This window comes from Lissotriton helveticus, chromosome 7 (assembly GCF_964261635.1).
Source record: "Lissotriton helveticus chromosome 7, aLisHel1.1, whole genome shotgun sequence".
Taxonomy (NCBI): domain Eukaryota; kingdom Metazoa; phylum Chordata; class Amphibia; order Caudata; family Salamandridae; genus Lissotriton; species Lissotriton helveticus.
The window spans coordinates 1582518848-1582542133 of record NC_136068.1 but is presented as its reverse complement, the minus strand read 5'-3'; the positions used below and the strand labels follow the sequence as shown (position 1 = coordinate 1582542133).

At 43.4% G+C, this 23286-nt stretch overlaps 1 protein-coding gene across 1 annotated transcript in view; it reads right to left on the bottom strand.

Moving 5' to 3' along the window:
* Positions 1-6616: 6616 nt before the first annotated feature.
* LOC144770521 (excitatory amino acid transporter 2-like) overlaps positions 6617-23286 on the bottom strand; it is a 712365-nt gene continuing 695695 nt past the window's right edge. The window contains exons 9-10 of the mRNA XM_078655127.1: positions 7702-7930; positions 6617-7571 (exon numbers count right to left, since the gene is read on the bottom strand). Coding sequence (XP_078511253.1) covers positions 7473-7571; positions 7702-7930 — 328 coding nt within the window. The 3' untranslated portion in view covers positions 6617-7472. The remainder of the gene's footprint in view (positions 7572-7701; positions 7931-23286) is intronic.

Sequence of the window (23286 nt, the reverse complement as noted above, 5' to 3'; positions counted from 1 at the left end):
TTAACATGTCTTGAATCCTCTTTAGAGACTTTAGAAACCGCAACTGATCGCGTGTCCCTAAAGGTTCAGCTACAGGAGCAGAACTGGCTTTTGTAGCAGTTTAGATATCTAGCAGACAAAGAAGTCAGGAACTGAGGGAAATATTTGTTTGCCAGGCAATACAGTGAAGCGGAAAGGGTAGGCAAAATATTTCCTAGTTCAGAAGAGAAAGACACACATTGAATATTGATAGTATAGAAAGTGATGACAGAATAATCGTAGTATTATTATAAAGGCGGTTAGAAATAGCGGTGGTAAAAGTCAGACCATAGGACAGAACAAATAGATCTACAGGGTAAAATAGTGTTGGCTAATTGGCGAATGAGGTTAAACTAGATCAGTGCAGAGCACAGTTAAATTTGTAGGAAAGAATGTGTTAAGGTGGAGCTACATACATGATTGAATGACGGTGGAGATTGAGAATAAAGATTGAGGAAATGGATAATTCAATCTTTTACATCTTCATTCATTAAACTATAAGAGAGATATTTTTAGTGAGGGGAATTTCAGACTGAATATAAAGTTTGAGGTTCAAGTGGCATGTACAGTTGGCGGGGCATGAGTGGTATCCTCGCATTTGAATCTGTTGTGATCATACACTGGTTTATTTCAATTATTGTTTGAAGCAACACTAAATTTAGGTTATGTTTTTCCTAGATTATTAGCAAAAACAGAGTTTGTACGTAAGTAGTGACATTTATTTTGCCATTTTCACAGACCAAAAGACATATTGTGCAGAGAATTGCGTAGAGAGGTTGTGATTCAAATGGGCAAAAAAGAGAAGAAGGCAGGGTACATGAGTAGTAAGAAGGGAGTGACAAATACACTATTAAACAATCTGAATGAGTTAATGAAGTTTAGCTTTGAAGAGGGTGAGTGAACAGAAAGCCTTTAAAGGACCTGATCGAGGCTGTAGAGATTAATTCAGGATAGAATTGTTACCTTGAGTTAGTTGTAAGTATTGAGAGGTTCACAGGGCCAATGTACCAACGCGTCCAGCTTTACTTACACGTTTAAACTTGACATCTTTTTTAGAAAGTGACTCTTTACATTCTTGGCATCAACATGATAACATACTCAGAAAGTGTTCTGCTTACAAGCACTTTGCTTCATAGATGTTTTATCATGACACTTGTACACTATGCGCAAGGCTACAAAACATTGAGCATGTTGCCCTTGCATATTGCTGCCCAGTTGGAGACAGCTCTGAATCGTTATGACAAATAATCACATCAATATTGCACCTCTGACAAAGTGCGAATGGAACCAGGCTTTTATTATATAAACTGCTGCTGAGCTTAGTTCTTCAGATAAGCACTTATATCCTGGAAAGTTTGCTTGTGACTGAGATCCAGTCATGCTGACTTCAATCCCTATCCGGGAAAAGATGGCAGCCTGTTCTACACCTGACTGGCTTTCTGATGCAACTCACAAAGGTATGGGGAGTTGGCTTGCTCCAAGCGATATGGCAGAATGCATTTTCACTATGCTCTCTATAGTATCGGCAGTGTTAGGTAAGAGTATCAGTATGCAGTAGTTGCTTGCATTGCTCGCGGGTGTATTCAGTCTGCAAGCAGTGTTATGATTGGTCGAGACGCCGCCAAGCCAGGGGCTAATTGGATGGCCATGTTCTCCATGCAGGCTGCATTGGGCAGAATGCGCCATGACTGGTTTGGGCAGCCCGTGAGGGCAAATCAAACAGTCTTTGCACACTCAGGAGTGGGCAAACCACTTTTCTCCTGCCCTGCAGAAAGAGCAGAGCAGCCCCCCCGCCAGCAATGCGCAAAGCAAACATAAAATGGTAATAACTTTTAGTTATTACCACTTTATGTTTTGGCTTTCTCGCACTGCAAGAAAGCAGTGGGATGACACTCCTCCACCCTAGTGGAGGAGCCACCCCTGTCAGTATTACATTTATTCATATGTTCATATAATGACTGAAAAGTTATAGTGGCTGAATTGTTAATCTTTTTCACGATTCTTGTAATCCTAATAACAATGCTTTGTTTCCTTCTGCTAATAATTGAAGCTCATTTTTTACACAAGAATACAACTACTTCAATAAATGTTTGAAACACCATTGTGTATCTCTCTTGTGCCCCCCTTTCGGCATGTCTAAGTAATAATGAAAGAGTAGACCTCTTTCCATGATTTCCTCGCGGGAATTAGAGTAATCATGTTCTGAGGTTTCACAAACCATCCGGTACCTTGTAATATTAGGGGTCCAAATGGCGCACTGTGAGCTAGCCAGGAACTGCGCTAACATACTCTGATTATATGAGTAATAAAAATAATAATAACTAATAACCCAGTATTTGTAAAACTAGAACTATTCTCCCCTAAGGGTCTCAAGGCGCTGGGGGCCCAGAGTCACATGGTGCTGGACTGAGCTGCCGCCAGCGATCGAACCATGAGACCCGTACTCCGGAGTCAGCCGTCCTGACCGCTGCGCCACACCTCTCCCTCTGAGTGGACTCAGTCCCCATATTTTGACATTTATGTTGCCCAGATGCACTAAGGGGTGCAAACAATATGACACCAGATAGGATAGGAATGTTAATTGTAATTAGGCACTTCAGAACTTTAGCACATAAATAGTACCTTCACCAAAGCAATGTAACACACAGATGTCAAATTGGAAATACCGCTAGGAGAAAGTTACTAGAAATCAAAATACCTGCCAAAAACCTGGGGTTCATAATAAAATTAGAACTTTCAGTGAGAATCCTCTCCTCAATAAAAATGTGTCTAAAAAGAGCCAAGAATGAAAAACATGTTCAAGAAGAAGAACAATGAAGAAAAGGTGGAAAGAAGTCAAAAACATGAAATTATGAAAACAAATGCCTCTCAGAAAAAAGAAAATATGATACTCAGTCATCTTTAGAAAAGAATATAAAAATAAAAATTAATAATGAAAAACAGACAGATGATTTTGATATTCTATATTTTATACAGTTAGAAACAAAATAATTAATAAAGAAAAACAGAAACAGTGCTTAATACTTTGAACAGCGAGAGAAGGGTAAATAGAATGCAACAGAAACATAGAACCCAAAAGCTGAAACACATTGACATTGTGTGGCAGCACACCATTGGTGCAGGAAGTGCAAGTGGGGAGATTAGAAAATTTGCAGGAAGAAAATGCACCATGAGAAAATTAATATGGAATAAGAAAGTGGGAGGTGAGAACACAACCCTATCAAACATTCCTACAAATTTGTTGCTTGGATTTTAGTTTTTTAGTTTTAGTTTCTTTTTTTGTTCAATATTTTCACATACAGGCAAAACAGAGAGTCAAGTGCAAGAGGTACAGGCCTACCACTTTAAGAAGCACCCCACCAACCATCAATAAAGACCTTCCCTGCGCTTCTAGAAACTAGCCTGGTGACATGGATCCCCTTCTCACTCCATACTGTTAAATACAACAATGAATTATTCCATTGCTTTCCTGACACAATTCCTATGTTTCCATTGTTGCTACGTAAATATTCTATTCTTCCCAAACAATTTTTACCCTTTAGAATAACAATAGGTACATTTATACATATGTACAGATCTGCACATTTTGTGAAAATAAAATTAACTGCAAAGGCTCAAGCTGAGTGACACGCTGCAGGATATAAGTGTTTAGAATTGTTAAGATTACAGGTGATTGTATATATTTTTTAAACAGTTTTAAACCCTGAAATGGTGTTATCAAAAGTGTTTCGGGATCTCCTGAAATGTTACACAAGTGTATGAGTGTTGAACAGATCGTGACCATGTGACATTTCAATTAAGGTAAGTGTTGGGCGTAAGCTTTTAGAAAGATCATTTATTACCTTTCTGGATCCAAGCCCACTTTACAATTCCTTACTATCAGTTTCTAGTACATATTAACAAACAACTGCTGAAGTAGCCAGAGAAAGCCTCTTAAGAGAGTAGTTAGCCGAACCTCAAGTGTCATCACGTTATAAAGTGCTTAGAGTCTTAATGGTTTATGGAGAACTCAGAAAATTACCTCGGGTGCCGTAGTTGTGTATGAAGGGCGAGGCAGGGTCAGATTGGGATCACAATTCGGCCCGGGCACTCCCAAAAAGTAGTCCATATTCCTGGATCACGCCCGTTCACGAAACAGAATTTGGCTAGTCTCATCTGGCTCATTTTTAGAGAAATGTTTGATAAATTATGCATTTTAAAGCTCATAGAGCCAGAAACATTGGTGAAAACTAGAAGCACCACATTTTTACTGGGCAGGCAAAGTGAAATAAAGTGGCCCAAAGGCCACAACTCCTGATATGGCTATGTTTGTTACCTGGCTGTTTTTTTTAACCAGCATTACCAGTATTTTAATGCCCTTGCCAGTACGAAAATTAAGAATATCACCTAAAGCTGGTATTTCCTCCCCTCGGTCAATACGCACTTTAAAAGTTTGAACAGTAAAAGTAAGGTGAAAGCAGTTTAAAATGTGGCTTCATTAATGATCTGTGACTGATAGTTAAAACTAAACAAAGAAAGAAAAGCCATGTTAAGAAGGAATACAGACTTTTTTATTATTGCATGAAGAATTCTCTCTCATTATTTGGTTCCAGCCTTTGCAGAGTCTTAAAAATGAGCAAACAAAGGGTTATGATTTTTTTATTGTAGTTTTATATAGCGTAAACTCGGCGAAGGGCGCAATCATATGAGCACCAGTTACATTACAGAATATCAAATTCATTTTTATTTTAGGCCTTTGTGCAATTAAGTCATTTGCACAGAATCACAGGATGTTGCGGTGAGGCTGGGACTCGAACCTATTTCCTTAGTTCCACATTCAGCAGCTCTGACCTTAACATTACATTATCTAAATTTTCCGCTCTGGGAAAGGTGCTTCACAGAGATGCTTATGCAAACATTCACCCCCCCCCCCACCCCCCCGCACCACCACCACCACAAAGGCCTGAATGACACTGCGCTGGGGTGTCAACAGCAGGGCCGTTCACTTACTCTCCCCAGCCCAGTCAACTGTAGCCTCAGGATGATGGTGTGGCAAGTGAGGGGTGAACAAAAGCAGGGGAGCCGAGGTGATGATGGCCCACAGCAGGGGAGTGGGACCTTGCTTCTGAGCTTCTGCGCCGGCCCCAAGGAAGACCACAATTAAAATCTGCAGCGGACAGATCAATATTGGCCTAGCGACTCTGCGGAAAGCAACCCCCTCAGAGCCTCCTAGCTCATGATGCTGCACCACCTTACAGTGGCCTGGTTGGGAAGACAATAAGCCTCTGTGGGCTGGTTGACAAAAACCGGCCCACTGGTGACCCTTAGGCACCGGCCCAGCGGCCAATGTCCGACTGCCCGCATTACCAATCCGATGCAGGGGCGAGGGTGGCCTACAAGATTTATGACGGTTCAAAGAGCACAATATTTATAACTGTTCAGCAATTGTTCCTTTTCAGAGCAAGTAATTTGATTTTATTAAAATTATTAGGCTGGCCAAACCACTGATCTCCTAGTAGTGTGATCTGCCGTAGTAAAATACTTGATGGATAAATTATAAAGAAAATGTCTATCAGGGCCGTCACCAGGGTGAGGGGGGTGAAGAGGAGGCATTATGTCCCTCGCCCCTCACTTTCTAGGGTCCTACACTCTGTTAGCTGGATGTATTATCGATTTTTAATTGCAAGCAAGCCTACCATAGCGAGGGATAATACCAGATGAGCCCAATGCAATTTTTTTCTCGTTCTCTGGAGTACATTTTTTAAATACTTAGAAAGAGCCATCCAAAAGGGGGCGCATTAAGTTTTCATCCTAGGGCTCGTGAAAACCTCCGGCAAGCCTGACTTCAGAGGGTGATTTGTTTTCATGTTATTCCTTCCAGAAAGTGGAACCTGTAAACTCTTCATCGGAGGAAAACTTGGCTTGATTTATATCGAGGGTAGACAGCACTGAAATTCCTACAACCCGAAGCAAAATGTCTTTTTAGAGGCATATCTGGGTCCGGATACCAAACATAAGTTAAGAAAAAAATATTTTTAAAGTAGTGAATGAGCCTTTGATGTGGAAGACTTTGAGTGAAACATAAAACATGGAAACAGCTGTTTAATCTTGTACTTTACTATCTCATTGAGCATTGATTATGTTGCTATACTGAATGTTGATACTGTATTGTACTTATCAGTAATCTGTTTGCTGTAAAGCCTAATCAAAATATTTGTACTTTAGGAAGTAGGAACACTACATGCAATTCAAGAGGGTTCAGTAAGGTACACACTATGCTAACTTCTTTAAAATCTCCAGTTCATGAGGATAAATGCTGGCTGGGGAACATCCTTTACAACGCGGATGTTACCCCGCAGTACCGTTACAACGCGTCTTTTACAACGCAAGTCATAACCACGACTTGCGCTGGAGGGCGCTCAAGAATAAGGAATAGTAGATTTACTATTCCAACACCTTCCCTACTGTACGTAGGCTGGTGTTGGAATAGTAAATTTAACTATTCCTAAGTCCGCACCCCTACAGCTTAAGTCGTGGTAACGACTTGCGCTGTAAAAGACGCGTTGTAACGGTACGCGTGGTAATACCACGCGTTGTACCGTCATACATCCATGCTGGCTTGGCCAAATCAACCTTCAATGTTTCTGCGATTGATAAACTCAATGTCACTGAATTGGGAAACAGTAACACCTGTTACTTACAACCCGTGGAAACAAACCACTTAGTTGTGATATGAAACATATATAAAATCACATTAGCATTAACAGGAAGAAAACATTTTGAACCTCAGATTACATTTTTGGTCTGCACGAAATGGAGTGGCAACATCATACAGAAGTTATATGTATAATGGAACAGGAAGTCCTGAATGAGATGCAGTTGATCTGTAGTTTGGCCAAATGTCCGATGTTGGTGTTAGGATCTTCTGCAGTGAGGACTCATCCCACAAATTGCATTTTGAAATCCTGGTACTTGTAGGCCTATTTGTGTACTTCAATCATCAAGCCATCATTTAGTTTTACAGTTGCAGTGAAGTTCATTTGTATGTCAGTGACTGTTGTTTGAAGCATCCTCCACAAATTGTGAGTGGTGAGCAGAAAAACAGGGTCTATATTACCACAAAAATTGCATGTGGCCAGAATAATTTATTGCTAAATCAGAGGGAACCAAGGTCATGTTAATCAACTAAAATAAAATGTGTTCTTTAAAAAAAAAAAGAAAATCAGACCATGTTGAGGAAGTACCAGTACAAGCTTGTACATACCTCCATCAACACTACTTTTAAAAACATATCTGGCACTTCATATGGCCACCTTCAGGAACAATATTCTGAAGGAACAAAATTATTCAAGTCTCTGAATTCAAAGAATCGGAAATATAGGGTTACACCTGCCCATTATATCCCTTTGCCAACAAGAAGCTTAAAAAGTACTCAGTGAGGGTCACAAAAGATGAACCACACCACAAGTGCATTTCTAGTCCTCCATTTTCTTTTCATTGCTGTTCCTTGTTGTGGACCAAGGCTCGTCCTCATCCCCCCCATGACCAAAGAGGGATTCTCGCTTCTCGGGGACCTGCAAGATAGAATTGTATTGTTTATTTTTTAGAACGACTTCACATTTAGACCAGAAACCAAATAATTTATCTATGATTTCTGGCACTATTAAAAGCTTATTAATGAAATAATGGACGTGGTAGAGCTACCTCATACTCATATGTTGGCAACGAGGTGTACCCAGAGAAGGGTGGAGTGCTCATCCCCTCTCTTGGGAGTTTCAGGGAGCCACCATGGTTCATCAGATGCAGTTTTACTCCATCCCTGGAGGCTTCATGCTTGGCATCAATTGCAGCAAGTTCAGCCTTTGAAAGGTGGTAAATAATGCCAGCCCCAAAGGAGTCGCCCACCACATTGATGGAGGTTCTCATGCGGTCCCTAAAAAATGACAAGATAGAAGTTGAGAAGTTAGATTGCTATGCAAGCTCCTAAATGCTATTCTCAATATTGAGTGAAAACATATGCAGTGCATAATGCACTAGAACAGTGGTTCCTAAATCTTTTACCACTACAACCAACTTTTGAGAACAACACAGTTTTACCACCATCATACCTTCATTGGCTATGAGACAGGACAATAATTGAATGTAACTAAATCATTGTGTGGTAGCACATTGTCATTTACAGACAGCACATTTTCCATTGAAATTGTCAGTAAGCTTGCACGGATATCCAGTTTATAGATAAAACTATGCAGCCCACAACTTATAGTGTGTAGAAAACGGGTTTCTGTGAATATTTATCATTTGTGCATCACCAACTAAGTGTCTTGATTTGTTTGATTCAATTAAAATCACAGTTTCCAGCACACTCCAGAATTATAAAACAAATGTGCTTCGTTATAGCGTTCCTAACTGCTGGATGCATACAGTTCGTTTACACTTTACAGCTGTTTACATTTTGTAGTGTATTGCAAACAACAGACTTCTACATTGTCACATACTTCAATTTAAAAACTCCTCCCACTTTGCAGTCAGAGAGAGAAGAGTAAAACATCAATCCACATGTTAAATGAGTACAGCATCCTGAGATTCGACCGCTGTCTTTGAACCACGATGTGACAAGTTAAACTCAGAATTTAAAGGCACCTTTATTTATTGTTCTGAATTTTGCGACCCACCAAAAATTAGCTTGTGATTTGGGAAGTACTGCACTAGAGGCAAGCAATCATATAGCAGAGTTTTCAATCCATGAAGAAAGAGAAAGAGAACGAGAGAGAGAGAGAGCGAGAGAGAGAGAGAGAGTGTTCATTGTGTATGCCAGAGCTAAAACTACAAATATTAAAGGTTGAACAAAAGGATGACGATATAGAAGGGAGCGTGGATGGATGAAAAGGCACATACATTTCAAACTGACTGCTCAATGATAATACATTTTGACCATCCATAAGAGGAGTTTTATATGAATCCTCCCTTGTTTCTCTGCATTTAGCATTGCTCTATCTCATCACCATTTGGAGAATGTCATGTGTGGTAAAGACTGACACTTAATAACAACAAGACCGTTTAACTGGTGTTATTTAGTGCATAAAACATCCTTCCTTTTCACAATTACTACAGCCGATACCCATTTATGCAGGGGAGGTGCCTCCCTTAGCTTAGTGTGTTGGGCCATTTCCCCACTCATATATTGGCCATTTAGCCACCCAAGAAAATGTGAGTAAACTATAAGTTTCAAAGTATGTCTGCATTTATTTTCTGCATGTGGCAGTCAGCCTTCATCGAGCGCAAGCCCCTGAGGCGTGTCCTGTGCACCACATGTGGGTTGAGGGGGTGGGACTTAACAATATTGACACACAGTAGTACTCATCGTCGGCAGCCAGCCTGGGCCCAAGTGTACATGTTAAGTTGGACTGCTGTCTTTCTCTGGCCAGGACGAAATAGGCACTAGAGGCCACTCTGATAGTCTCGCCATTTGCGCCATTGTGAGCCGGGGTGAATCAAAGCCGCAGCCCCCGGTCTAATTAATGAGCGGAAATTACCCTCCTTCTCTAACTTTGAACTAATGAATTGGAGCCAACATAAAGTCCACTGTATATATTGACAATTGTGTTCTCTTTTGCACATCTTTTTCCGCTGTTTTTGTTTTTCCATTGTCACTTGCCCCATACACATTGTTTCTCACGAGCACCAATGTGCACAAGTTTGCACAGGTTACATGTACATAATAGAGTGTCGTCATTTTTGTCTCTCTACTTTGTTATTTTTGTTTAAATACAGACCAATCTTTGCATTTATTTCTATAACCATTAATGTCTCCCTGTCTCCTCCCTTTGCAACTTATGTGCATGTTTTCGAAAACTGTCTTTTAATATTACCTGTTGACACACTGTTGCTGGATATATATATATATATATATATATATATATATATATATATATATATATATATATATATATTCCAGTAGTAGATCCAAATAGGCAGGGGGAGGGCCCCAGAGATATAACTCCCACCAACACTAACATCGCACATGAGCTGAATCATAGGGAGCCAAGTACCAAATCCTTAATCTACCTCCTGCGGCCTGTCCTCTCGTCCTCGTGCTGGTCAATGTTCCAGCAGTTAGACTCCATCAGAGAGAATCCACTGTCCAGCGTATGGCCAAACTGCGCCACTAATTATGTAATTATACAAGACCAATCCACCTAATCCAGAACCATCTATTGATGGCACGGAGAACCCAGTGGATTGGTGTTTCTCCCAAGCTATACAAGGGTCATTGTGTTGTTGTAAACTTTGTCTGTCCTTACCTTGGTAGTGATCTAATTTTCCACCCCCAACTGGCCCCGAAATCAGGGACCAAGATATTTCTGGCCCCCCTTGTTTTTTTTTATATAAGTCAGTCAACTTACCACGATAGGGCAACAGATGTAGCACCAGGTCCTCCGATCAATCCTACTAGGCAACCACCTAGAAACTACACCTACTCGAGCACTCACCGCGATTGGGCACCAGATGTAGCTTCAGGCCTCTCGACCAATGACACTAGCAATCACCCTGTAACCACACCTTCCCAAGCACATCCAACAGGTTCAGTCCACTCTCCAGTCTCGACTCCTGCGATTGACATATGGCTACTTGCCAGAATCCCCAAATTCCATCTCGAACTATGATCGCAGGGGCAGAGGTTGCGAGTGACATACACCCTCTATTGGGGGACACTGCACACCCGAGTTGTTCGAATCTAGTTGCTTCCACTACAGCCATTAAGGTTCACAACTTAGGTGCACATGACATAGTTTACCCTGTTTTGACTTGGAATATTAATGGTTTTAATAGTAAGCGGAACAACGAGGACTGGCTTGCCGTCCTGAACAACTTCCAGAACATTAGCATGCAAGAAACAAGGGAGATTGCACCAACTTTCATTAATGGGTTTCGTTAATTTCATTTTGCAGCCTTGCCCTCGTCAAGGGGCAGGCATAGGGGAGGTTTACTTACACTGATTTCCAACGTGGCTGCCCCTAATGTCTTGCACTTCCTAATTACTTTACCCTACTTTCACATTCTGGTGATCAAAGATAAAGCAAAGTGGGACTAATTATTAGAGAATTACTATAATAATAATTTCCAAAATCTTGAAGCAGTACCTCTACCTTTAGATAATGTACTAGAGGACTTTGTGGAGTCCCACCATAAACACATCTATATTATTTGGCTAGGTGATTTCAATACCAAAATATCCACCCGGGATCCTATGGATCTATGCGGGATCGTAGATCACAGAGATGTTGCCATTCACCACTTCCATAATGATGGACAAGGAAGCGTGATAAATAGCATCCTAATGAAGTGGCAATTAAATTTACAAGCCTCCATAGTCCCACAAATGGGGATTTTTTCCACACTTTTCCATAGAGTCAAATATTCGTCCACATTGGACTTCATTATTTCTTTTGAGTTCCTTTGTTCACACTTAACTTAGTCATAGCCACATTTTACTGAATTTAGTGACCATGCCATGCTTCCCTGCGCTATGTATGCAGGGCCCTAAAACCTGCAAATAAAACTAGAATTTCTAAACCGATTTCAGCTAGTAATAATGGTTTTATACTAAAATGGGACAAGGTCGACAGAGCTAGTCTTCTTCAATTGTATAGTATTTAACCGGGAGGATATTAACACCTACTTGGACCCTTTTATAAATCAAGCGCTGGTAACCGAAGCGTTTTGTAAATTATTGCATTTCATTAAATCACAATTGTTTCATTTTACACCAGCTAGAGAGAGTGCACCGCATAGGTGATTTGATAAGAACTGTTCCCTGGCCTCCACAAACGTATGCAATGCCCTCCAAACCTCTCCTAGAAATAAAGAGGAGGTTCGCACTTTAGGAAAATATGCAAATTAACTGGGGAAAGTAGGTTGAGGCATCTTAAATCAGAGGCCTGGGATAACTTAAAACAAGCCTCAGTCTTCCCTGATAGCACTGCTTTCTTGAAGGTCTTTAATGCACCTTTTCTGAAAGATAATGATGGACCTTCCCTTGAGGTCCACATTGATGAAGACTCCCGAAGAGTGGGGATTCTTTAAGTGTTGATGCTTGCCCTGGTACAGAGGCCTCTAATTGCCTTTCTTTCGATGTAGAATAAATCGAATTGGCACTGTTACACTCTCCCTCGAGGAAGGCGCTCTTTCTGGCTGAGATTCCTTTCTGGTCCCTTCGGTTAAAAGTGGCATTCAATGCGATAGCCAAGACAGGCCCCCCCATCTTGGAAAAAAACTGCTACAATTCCAAACTATAAAAAAGAGGACAGCTCTATGCCAGAAAACTACTGTCCCATTTCCTTGCTTGATAGTACAGACAAACGTATAGGAAGGCTTATATTAAATAAACTGGAAACTTGGGCAAAGGATAAGCACATCCCTACTGAAGTGCAGTATGGGTTTCGCCAGGGGAGGGGCACTGTTGACCAGTGCCTTAATCTGTCACTGATCGCAAGCAAATATACTATGGTAAGAAGTGCAAGCCGTTATATAGCTTTCATGGACCTGTCAAAGGTCTTTGACTGTGTGGTGCATATCAAACGTTGGCCAATTCTGATGGATATGGGAGTAGACAACACAATCATTAACTTTATAAGAGAGCTTTACCGGGATGCCACTGCGTTTTGGTTTGCACAGGGAATGCACTTAACTTGTTTTAAATTGAAAGGAGCTTCAGACAAGGATGTGTTCTGGCCCTTTTTCTGTTAGCTCTTTACACTAACAATCTAAATGATGCCTTGAATAACAATTCTAAAGTTACCCTACAGGTTCAGATGTCTCACCTGCCCATCCTCCTTAATGCAGACGAGGGAGTCTTATTGGCTAGAACCTCTACGGTCCTCCAATATTTGATGAGACAATATACAGTCTTTATGCGTAATTTGGATCTCCATGTAAACAAAGCCAAAACTATTATCATGGCAATGGGTGGAGCCAAAAAGAAGACAATAAGACATCACTCAGAAGGTGAAATGATCGAACAGGTAGAACAAAACTGAAAGGCGATGCCGAATAGTCGTGCAAACAGAATGGCCCAAAGCATTGCTGCAATTTTTAGATTCTCAAAAGAATTGAGTTGCGAGCCAATTGTAGAAATGCAAAAAAACTATCGGGCGTAAACATCTCCAATTGCTACCTATGGGGCAGCAATTTGGGGAATAGCTGATGTAACCCCACTCCAAGTTATTGAGGATACATTTATTAAAAGGTTGCTGTCAGTCCCACCTTCTTGTAATAACGTTGTCACACATAAAGATTCATTACTGATGCCATCAAATCTGCACCTCTTTCTCTTTGACTCTCAGTATGGAAGAGGTGCACAGTGGGTCTAAATCAGAAAATCCTGAACCTGGACCATGTTAACAAAATCCCTTGGCTAGCGTATGTCAGGAAAATGTTTACATTTCTAGGTCTTGCTTTTTTATACAATACATCGACCCTCTGTGAACACTTTCCTAAATCTAGATTAAAAGACATTTACCTAAAGAAAGCAATTCGGGATAGGTGGGATTTTCATAAAGAGAAACACTCTGTAAAACTTTACGATAACACACCGTAGATATTCAATCATTCTCTATCTTACCTAGGGGTTGTCGAGAACAACCAGCATTGTTTTATTTTGTCAATATTCCGTATGAATTTAATTCCGCTACTGCTGGGTCACCCCAATAATACTTTATCTGTAAGCAATTTACCGCCTTGTTTGAGTAACAACATGGAGCCCCAATAAACTTTTCACTTTTTATTCTTCTGCCCCCTGTTCGCAGCAGAGAGGAAGATTTTTATTATTACACTTTAAAAAAAATTCTCACTGTATCCTTTTTTCTGACCGGCCTGAGAACTCGCAATATGCATAGCATAACATCTGTCATCTCTTAAGTCTGCCGTTTTAGGTACCTGTTCGATCACTAGATTGTTGTTATACCGTTGTCTTAATTTGATGTTTTAAACCCAGTGGCCCTTGCACTGTATTCATTATTTTACTGGATTTTTTAAACTGCATTTTAAATCTTATGTTCAATGCAATGAAATGTTTTCTCTATTTATTGTATACTTTTATGGATTGCTTCAATGCAAAATAAAGTCGGCTGATTGATTGATTGGTACCAGTCGTCACCTTCGGTCTGGAATGAAGTTGACGCAGAGCTGTAAGATACCACTAACTGGCACACAGGGGCTATGCTGAAAAATCTTCCAGCTCTGTGAATCTGTGATTATAAGCTGAGTAACTGTTCAACCTTAATGAAAGATGTTTTAAAAAAATAATTCTTCCAGTTGCACTCTGGTGCCTCAGAATATTCTATGGGGGTGGAATCTGTTAATAGGTGTATTCATCAGAAAAATACATTTATATTGAAGTTTTGCTAGTGTTTGCATTCCATAAAAAGATAGAAAGTTCAGGCAAGTTGTTCTCTAGATGTTAAATGTGATTCGCAAAAAAAGACTTTTCATGTTAATTCTACTATATGAACATCTAGCAGTGAAAACATATTATAGATCTAATGATGCGATGAAAGACCGATAACAGCTAGTCTGAAACAATGAATTACTTCATTGTGGGAATAGCAGGCCTTGATAGAAGTAAGACATACACCACTCTTCTTTCAACCAGTCATGCTCTGAAGCTTTTGAATATAAACATTAACCTCAAAAGCTTGACTATCTTACATAGACTGTTAAGTCAGGATAGGATAAGGTATTTCACCAATGACAAGTGGCAACAGTAACGAATAGATGAGAATGTAAAATCCAGTCATTCCTTAACACATTACCAAACGTCATGACAAAGGATTTGATTGGGGCATGGCCACGGAAGATGGCCAGACTAGTCGCACTCTCGTCAGCTTCTGTCGGCATTAATTTCATCCTACACCTTCCTGGGCCTACAAACACAACTGAACTACTGACAACTAGGAAACTGCTTGAGACCCACCTTGATTATTGGGGAGACAGTCTTGTTACCAGGGCCCGCATGTCGGGACTTGTGGAGTGAAGACACCATAGCAGCTTGGTGATTTAAGCCATGTTGTGACAACGGTAGCCCACAGAGAGCAGCCCGGGGGAGACTGCAGCAGAGGCGGATCGCCCATTGGAGCGGAGAACCAGAGGGTGCTGTGACAGCCTGGGGGCTGGGCAGCGGCTTGCTCGAATCAACCAGGAGGAGAGGTAGGAGGCATCCCTTGGACTCACCACTTATCACAGCACAGATGAAGAGGCCTGGTGGGCAGGGCTGTGGTCTGAGTGGCGTGGCCTCCTGGTGCTCAGCTGGAGTGCAGCTGTGGTGAGGCCCTGCTGCTCAAAGGAGCCTGCTCCTGCGTTGGGTCCTGGAGTAAGAGAGCAGCAGTGCCCGAGAGGCCCCTGATCTCACAGCTGCAGGGAGTCCCAGGGCCTCGCAGCATATCCCGGTACGCACGCGGAGACACCTTAGCAACCTGGTGGGTGCTGCAGTTTGAGTGCGGCGCCTATCCTGAATGCTCGGCTGGAAGGAGGCTGTGGTGAGGCCCTGCTGCTCACGGGGGCCTGCTACTGCAATGGGTCCATGAGCAGGAGAGAGGGCAGTGGGCCAGGAGGCAACAGAGCTACTCAGAGGCGGGAGAAGATAGCTGCAGGGAGCCCCTAGCAGGCCATGTGGAGGCAGTGACCCAGGTTGCGGCAGATGAGACGGGCTGAGGATCATGGCTGGCAGTCCCCTAGGAGTGTGCAGTGTCCCCCTGTCGGGGCACTAGAGGAGGAACAAATTACCCTGAGGGGACTGGCGCCTCTTGGCTACCTTCATAATAACTTAGGCCCTGAGACTTGAGTGTCACTGGGGCTGATGGGGACTGTGAGTTGGCGGCTGGTGCTCTGAACCAATATGGGGCAAATAGAACACAGCTCTTTAATACCCGAAGTACATAAGGCCTGTACCTTCCTGTAGTGGGTCGAACTGAACTTGGAGATGGGGAAGGACAAGCCTGCCAGGGCTGCGCAGTCAAGCAAGATTGACAAAATGATCCCTCCCTTTGACAAACGGAGGTGCTTTCAGGGGGGGGGAGGCCAAACAGGCTCCGTCAGAAGAGGTAGAGAGGAGACGATGGCAGATCTCCTGGTGGAGATACAAGGAACAAGGAAGGCCTTGCTGGTCAAAATCAATACCATGGCCATTGAGATGAACCATCTCCGTGTTTATTTTTCAAAAAAAGGTCAGAGAGGGTCACAGATGCTGAGGGAAATGTTAAAGAACTACAGCTGGAGGTGGTGGCCCTGAGGAAGATGGTGGCTACACTTCAGTCCCTCTCGACTCGAGTGGAGGAGCGGATCAAGGACTCGGAAGGGCGCTCCTGTAGGGAAAACTTGAGATGCATGGGGTTCTCAGAATGTGCCGAGGGGCAATCCGCAGAGTTGTTCTTGGAAGACTGGATCATGAACTTTTTGAAACTGAGGAAGCTTTCAAAGTTCTTTATCAGAGAGCAGGCCCATTGGGCACTGATGCCGGTGCCCAGACCGGGGGAGCCGCCCCACACCATCAATTTTAGAGGTACATGCAGTGGCGTAGCAAGGTCAGGTGGTACAAGGTGCAGAAAATTTCTTGTCACCCATGCCTTGACAGAATGGCAAAAATATGTGTTTTAAACACATATTTTTTACATTTTGTCACCCCCCCCTCAGTGATGACACCCGGAGCGGCCCGCACCCACCTTCCAGCGCCACTGGGTTCATGGGTCACAGCAGTACAAGGGTAGGAATATCAAGGTCTTCCGGAATATACCAGTAAAGTTCAAGAACTCCATAGGGACTTTTTGCCGGTTAAAAAGAGAATGTGCGACCTGAACCTTCGGTACAGACTGATGTTCCCAGTGAAACTTCGGGTGCAACACATCAAAAAGGCTTACTTCTTTAACACACCGGGTGAGGCGGGTGACTGGCTAGATACTCTTAGTGAAGGTAAGCAGAAGAAACCTTTATTCCGCAAGGCTTCTGGTAGTGGCCTCTGCCGCAAATCAGCGTGATTACGGAGGCATTCTGCCAGCTCAGAGGTCCATGCTAGGACCCAGCAGATGGGAAGGAATTTGGTCTGCTTGGATGGTCCTTTGGAAGACTCAGACTATGTGCCTGATACTCAAGACTCCTTTTTTCGCTGCAAGAGAGATTGTGACTTCCTGAGTGACAGCCCAGACCTGGGCTGACTAGTATGGTGGCAGCGATGACGACGTCATGGTACTGTGTGGGCCACTCTGGACTGAGGTTGCGCACACCTGTCCTCGGGGAAGCCAGAGGAGGGAGCTGCTGGTAGCGGTTCACAGATGGAAAAGAGTTGCAGAGGCTGCTGGTTTGCTGTTGTTTTGTAGAGTAAAGTGATGTATTTCAATGATTTTGGAACCAGTACCACCTTGTGCAGGATTGGGGAGAGTTACTGATTTTATGCTGATGCTAAATTATGGGGTGGATTCAGTATGTTGTTTTCGTACATTACATAAGCTTGCGGACCTTTGTGTACATGTCAGTGGGCGGATGCGGAGGACTACGGTTCCATAGAGGTGGTTTGAGCACCATTGCCATGCTGCCCATATGGGATGCTGGGCCCTCAGTGCGATGCAGTCAGGGAAGTTAAGGCTTTGGCCTCTACAGAGCGATAGAGCAGTGGTTGCTGAGTGTTGGCACGAAGTTATGGGCCGGAGTTGTTCAAACTCACTGCCTGTGGGTGGAGGGGTATTCAGGGAGTGTGAATTGATGCATGTTAGGGGGTTCAGGTGTCTGGGATTGCTCTACTGTGCAGGGACATGTCAACCTGTGTGTAAGATAAGCGTACCTGTGGGGGAGGGGGTAGTGTAGAAAAGATTGAGTGATATGGGAATTGAGATAAGATACTTAGGATGAACCCTGTTTGGAAGTTCCTAACGTGGAACGTTCACGGATTGGGCCAGCCTACCAAGAGGCAGAAGGTGTAACTGTATCTGAGGCGTTATGAGATCTCATTGGCTTTTCTACATTGGACGCACGCTTGAGGGGGGGACTGTATTGGCCAGTTGAGACGTAAGTGGAGGGAACAGCTATATGCGCCTCCTACTCTAGTTATGCTAGTGGGGCACTGATCTGGGTGACACCAAGGACTCTGTTTGTGGCTTAAGGTGTGAAAGTCGATGCCAAGAAGAGATATGCAATAGTGTCAGGAACCCTGGATGCCAGGGGCATTAGTATAGTGAACATTTATTCCCCCAGTGTGGATGATGCTGATTTCTATGGGGTGGTGTTGAGTGGTGGCCGAGTATCTAGGTCCAGGGGTACTGGTGGCTGGGGATCTGATATGTGTGTTGAATAGCACTGTGCACTGTTCCCTCCCTAGGACGGATACAAAGCCTGCCATGATGGGTGCCCTCCTGGAGGTCATGGGAGGCTTCGAGCTACAGGATGTATGGAGGGTGCGTCACCCTCAGAGTCGCACCTATTCATGTTTTACCGCGGCAACAAGGACATATAGTCACTTAGATCACTGCTTTGTGTCTTTTAGCATGATTGAGGATGTTGTCAACATTTCATATCTGGAACGCTACCTATCAGTTCATTCTCCCTTATTGGTCTATTACAGAGTGGGTAGGAGGGCCCCTAGGATCCCGCTCTGGAAACTGAGAGTAGAGGCATTGGCTGACCTAGTTTTTGCACACACTCTGTCTGAAGTGCTGGACTACTGCTTTGAGACGAACTGGGAAAGTGCAAATGCAAGAGCCACAGAGTAGGATGCTATGAATGTGGTTTTTCGGGGGCAGTGTGTAAAGGTGCTTTATGGGGTAAAGCTGCAGCTGTCAAGGATGCTGGATTTGCAGGAGAAGAGTTTGGGCGCCCTAGAAAAGGGCCTGCCTTCATGGGCGCTGGATGTGCAGAAGAGTTTGTCTGCCTTGGAGGAGTGCCTGGCTGCGCTGCTGCAGAGGTTGGTGGAGTGATAGGAATGTAAACAGGAATTGCTGGAGCTGTAGGACTGGTCAAATAAGCTTGTACACACCAGCTATAGGCAGGGATTCCACGCAGAGGGAGACAAGGTGTGCAAGATGCTTGCTATCCGGGTCTGCAGTGAGGCCCAGAAGACACCTGTGTTCGGAGTGCAGAATGCATGGGGAAGGGAGGAAAATACACAGCAGGACATCACTGGGGTCTTTACGACACATCAGCAAGGAGTGCATGCTGCACCGAGAGAGAGCACGCCAGAGGAAGGGGAGGCATACTTGTGCAGCTTGCAGATGGCCAGTCTTTCACAGGAAGGTAGGTAACGGTTAAATGCACCCATTATCAGGGCAGAAATTGTAGTGGCGATCCGGGCCTTGAAGACGGCCAAGGGCCCAGGAGTGGATGGCCTGCTGGCTGAGCTATACAGGAAGAGAGCGGGCTCATTTGCGAGCCGCCTGCTAAAAGTTTAGAATGAACCATATGAGAGAAGTCAGCTACCCAAATCAATGAGGGAGGCTCTCATACTAATGTTACCTAAACCCGAATCTGAGACGGCTCTCTCTGGTCATGCATGCACCAGTTCCGGGGGATGACTCCAACATTTTAGCGCTGCTTGACGTAGAGCAAGCATTTGATTCCCTCACCTGGGAATTCCTCTGGCAGGTGCTGTGGAAAATTATCAGTGGGAAATGTTCATCCAATGCGTGAAGCTGTTGTACAGTGCCCCGGTAGCAAGGGTACAAACCAGCAGGACGGTGTCTCATGGCTTCCCCCTGTTTCAGGGAACCAGGCAAGCTGCCCTGTTTGCATTGGGCGATGGAGCCACTGGCTTGTAGATTGTGGTCTGTGTTGCGGGGCTCGGGAGTCGCTGTAGGGGAGACCACCACACCCTGGTGTATCTGCATAAACCAGAGTGTTAGGTCCCCATTATGCTGGCTGCCCTGTAAAATTCAGGAGATTGCTATGCTTCACGTGAACCGAGCCAAATTAAATTGTTGCCACTGGATGTACCGGTGGGCGATGCCATTACAGGACCTCCCAGTGTAGGGATTAGGATAGCAAGGGAGGCAGGGACGTTGGAAACCCTGAATATCGGGAGAGTGCTGGAGGGCTTAAAACTTACAGTGAGTTCCGGAACACTCTCCGGCTGTCCTTAATGGGCAAATTGGCACTAGTGAAGAGGATTAACTTGCACAGATGTTTATATCATTTTTCAGGGTGTCATGTTTAAAATCCCAAAACGATATTTTGTGGAATTAGGCAGGTTGATTGTGGAAATACTATCAGGGTGCCATGTTCGAAATCCCAAAATGATATTTTGTGGAATTAGACAGGTTGATTGTGGAACTCCTATGGGTCTTGAGGGGGAAAAGAGTAAGCCTGACTACACTCAAACCTACCTGGACGCAAGGTGGGTCGTAACTACTGTGCTTGGAGTTATACTACCCAGCTGCTCAGCTGAAGCATGCAGTTCATTGGTTCGATGAAGAGGACAATTGGGAGCAAAGCCTACTATGGAGTACATGTGGAGGGGTTCCTATGACGGAGGTCCTGGTGTTAGGTGCTGGAGTCCCTGATTCAGTCCCATATATGGTCGGGCAGGTGTGTCGAGCCTAGGAGAGGACTGTCCAGCAGGTGCCCCTGCACGCTCCCTATACACCAGACTTGTGCATTCAGACGCTGTGCCCATTAGCGCAGAATGCACGTACAATATTCGTGGACTGGTGGCATGCTGGGGGTTGTGACACATTGCAGGGTCTGTATCGCAATGACAGATTTGACACTTTGGCACTTGCAGTGGAGACATTAAACTTGGGACTGTGGCATTTTTTACACTTTGCCGAAATAGCAGCCACAGCACATGGTATTTGGCTGTCCTTCCCGGGATGCACCACCAGAGTTGTAGACTCTGGCGACGCTGCTCAATATTGGGGGGGGGGATCGGAAGTTGATCTCGCATGTTTACAGGGCACTGAGGGAGGACCGCCCGCTGCTCGTCCTACTGGTCCAGAGTAGGTGGCAAAAAGTGCCTCTTGGATAGGGAATGGGAGGGCATACACAAGGAGGTGAAGAAGACCTACACCAGGTGTATCTCACCCCAAACGCTTCGAATTCTATTTACCATGGGCGGGCTTCTTGCCCACGCTGCTCTGCTAGTGAGGCAGATTTTGTACATATGTTATGGCGGTGCCCTGAGCTGGATAAGCATTGGCAGGTGGTAATTAATAGACTGAATCTAGCTACGGGTTGGACAGTCCCCAGAGATGTCAAACATTGCTTATTAGGGATGATTCCAGCCAAAAGAAGAGAGCCCTAAGTAGAAGATTCCTCTTGTTGGTGTTGGTGCTCGCCAAGTGAAGGATGGCTGTTCATTGGATGTCCTCTAGCTCTCCGGAGGTGAATGATTGGGTGAAGGATATGGCTGAGTGGGCAGCATCAGAAGAGAGCCACATGCGGAAATCCCGGAGAGACAAAAAAATAGCAGACGATTTACAGGCTGAGGCGGCAATACTTGATGAGCTACTGGAGCCTCCGGATGCTAGTCCCCCGTGAGGATCAAGCATAGAAGCTATGAGGAAGATGAATACATGGGTTCCCAGACTGGCAATGTGTGAGTAAGGGTTGGAGTCCAAACTAGGAAGGCAATACGTGGACTACTCTGCACCGTGATATGCCAAACATGTTCCTGGGTTCTCACTGGCATCTTGTGACGGCCAGAGAGAATATTCAAATATGTTGTCCTATGCTGTTGCTGACATAGAGCACAGTTGGAGAGGGTGGGGGTTGTTTAATGGGATTCATATATTGATGTAATATACTGTATTCTGGTTTATTTCATATGCCAATAAAAATGTATACACAAAAAAAAGATTTGAAAGTGGTCGTGGGAAAAGCATTTAGTTGTTATCAAAAGGTCGGTATACAAAAAGAAATTTGAATCATTTGGTATTAATGTACATTTAGTTTTTCTTTAATGTCCCTAACCCTTAAAGTCACCAACTGTTACCTCTGCACCATTATTTCTAATGAGTTCTGCCTGTATGACTTCTGACTTGAGCCGTATAACCAGACTATTAACATGTGACCTTTTATTTTTGTAATATTAAATTGCAACAATAATAAATGTTGTCCTTCTCAGAGAGTTTTGAATATTCTGGGGGTGGCTACTGTATGTGCCCCTATACTCACAGAGAGAGTGGTAAGTATATTCATTGGTTGGTCAGTTTGTGTTGTATGTTCGACAATGTATGTACATGGACTTATTTTACTTTTCTCTTTGTCAAAGGTGCATTTGTCAGATGGCCAAGGTCCTGATGAGACCTGACTGTTTTATATGGGTCGAAATGTCAAAACCCCCTCCCTTGGTTGTTTTGTGATTGTTTTCCCAAGGATATATTGAGGACACTCAGACAGAATCCTCCCTTATATTTGTTTCAAATTATCTAACAACCTTGGACTTAGTAGAGTGTCTTTATCTTATGTTTTTGTATGTATGTTAGCCATCTGAGCCCTGTGTAGTCTGCGCTACTATTACACTGTATACACTGCACTGTGTTCCTACAAAGCAAATTAAATATTTGTGAAAACAAAGAAAAAGGTTTCCTGTACATTCTAATATGGTTACCCTGATCCTTGTGAGCATATAAGGTCGTCCTTTACTGACACTCTTTGAAGCCTATATAATGCTGCACTACTATGTTTATAATTTGGTACTTTTATTTACAATAGTGTGCACGTATTTCATAGATACACAATATGTATGATATTATTAGTCATTCATGATATGCAGTTCTGCATTAATCTCCGTAAGAGGCACATGACACACTCATCAGCTACACAGTATCACAACAGAATTATCTAGTTATTCACTACAGCATATCATGCAAGAAATAATACATAAGGTATAGCTCAGCTTCGTCCCTACACTGCGCAGGCTAAAGGCTCTATTCAGTAAAACTTGAGTATGCATCTCTCAGTCTCTCATCTCATAATGGAGGAACTTAGCTAATAGCAATTATGGCTAGGATATATAGTTAATATATCTACAAGTACGATCATGCTTGGATCTACAGTCTGTATACTTTTGTCATGTTTGCTATTAGCAATATAATCATGATTTTTGGAACCTTTTTCTGACATGTGGTCTGTACTAGATACCTCAACATATAGACCTCAAAAATGGGAACTGAATGCCTCATTTGCCCGTATTGCAAGTAGAGGAAACTTGTAAACTATCCTTTCAAGTCTCTGGGAGATCTAAAGTCAATCCCTAAATGTGCTGTTTGTAGTAGTGTGCTGCCACCAAAACGTTCCATAGAACTTGGAACG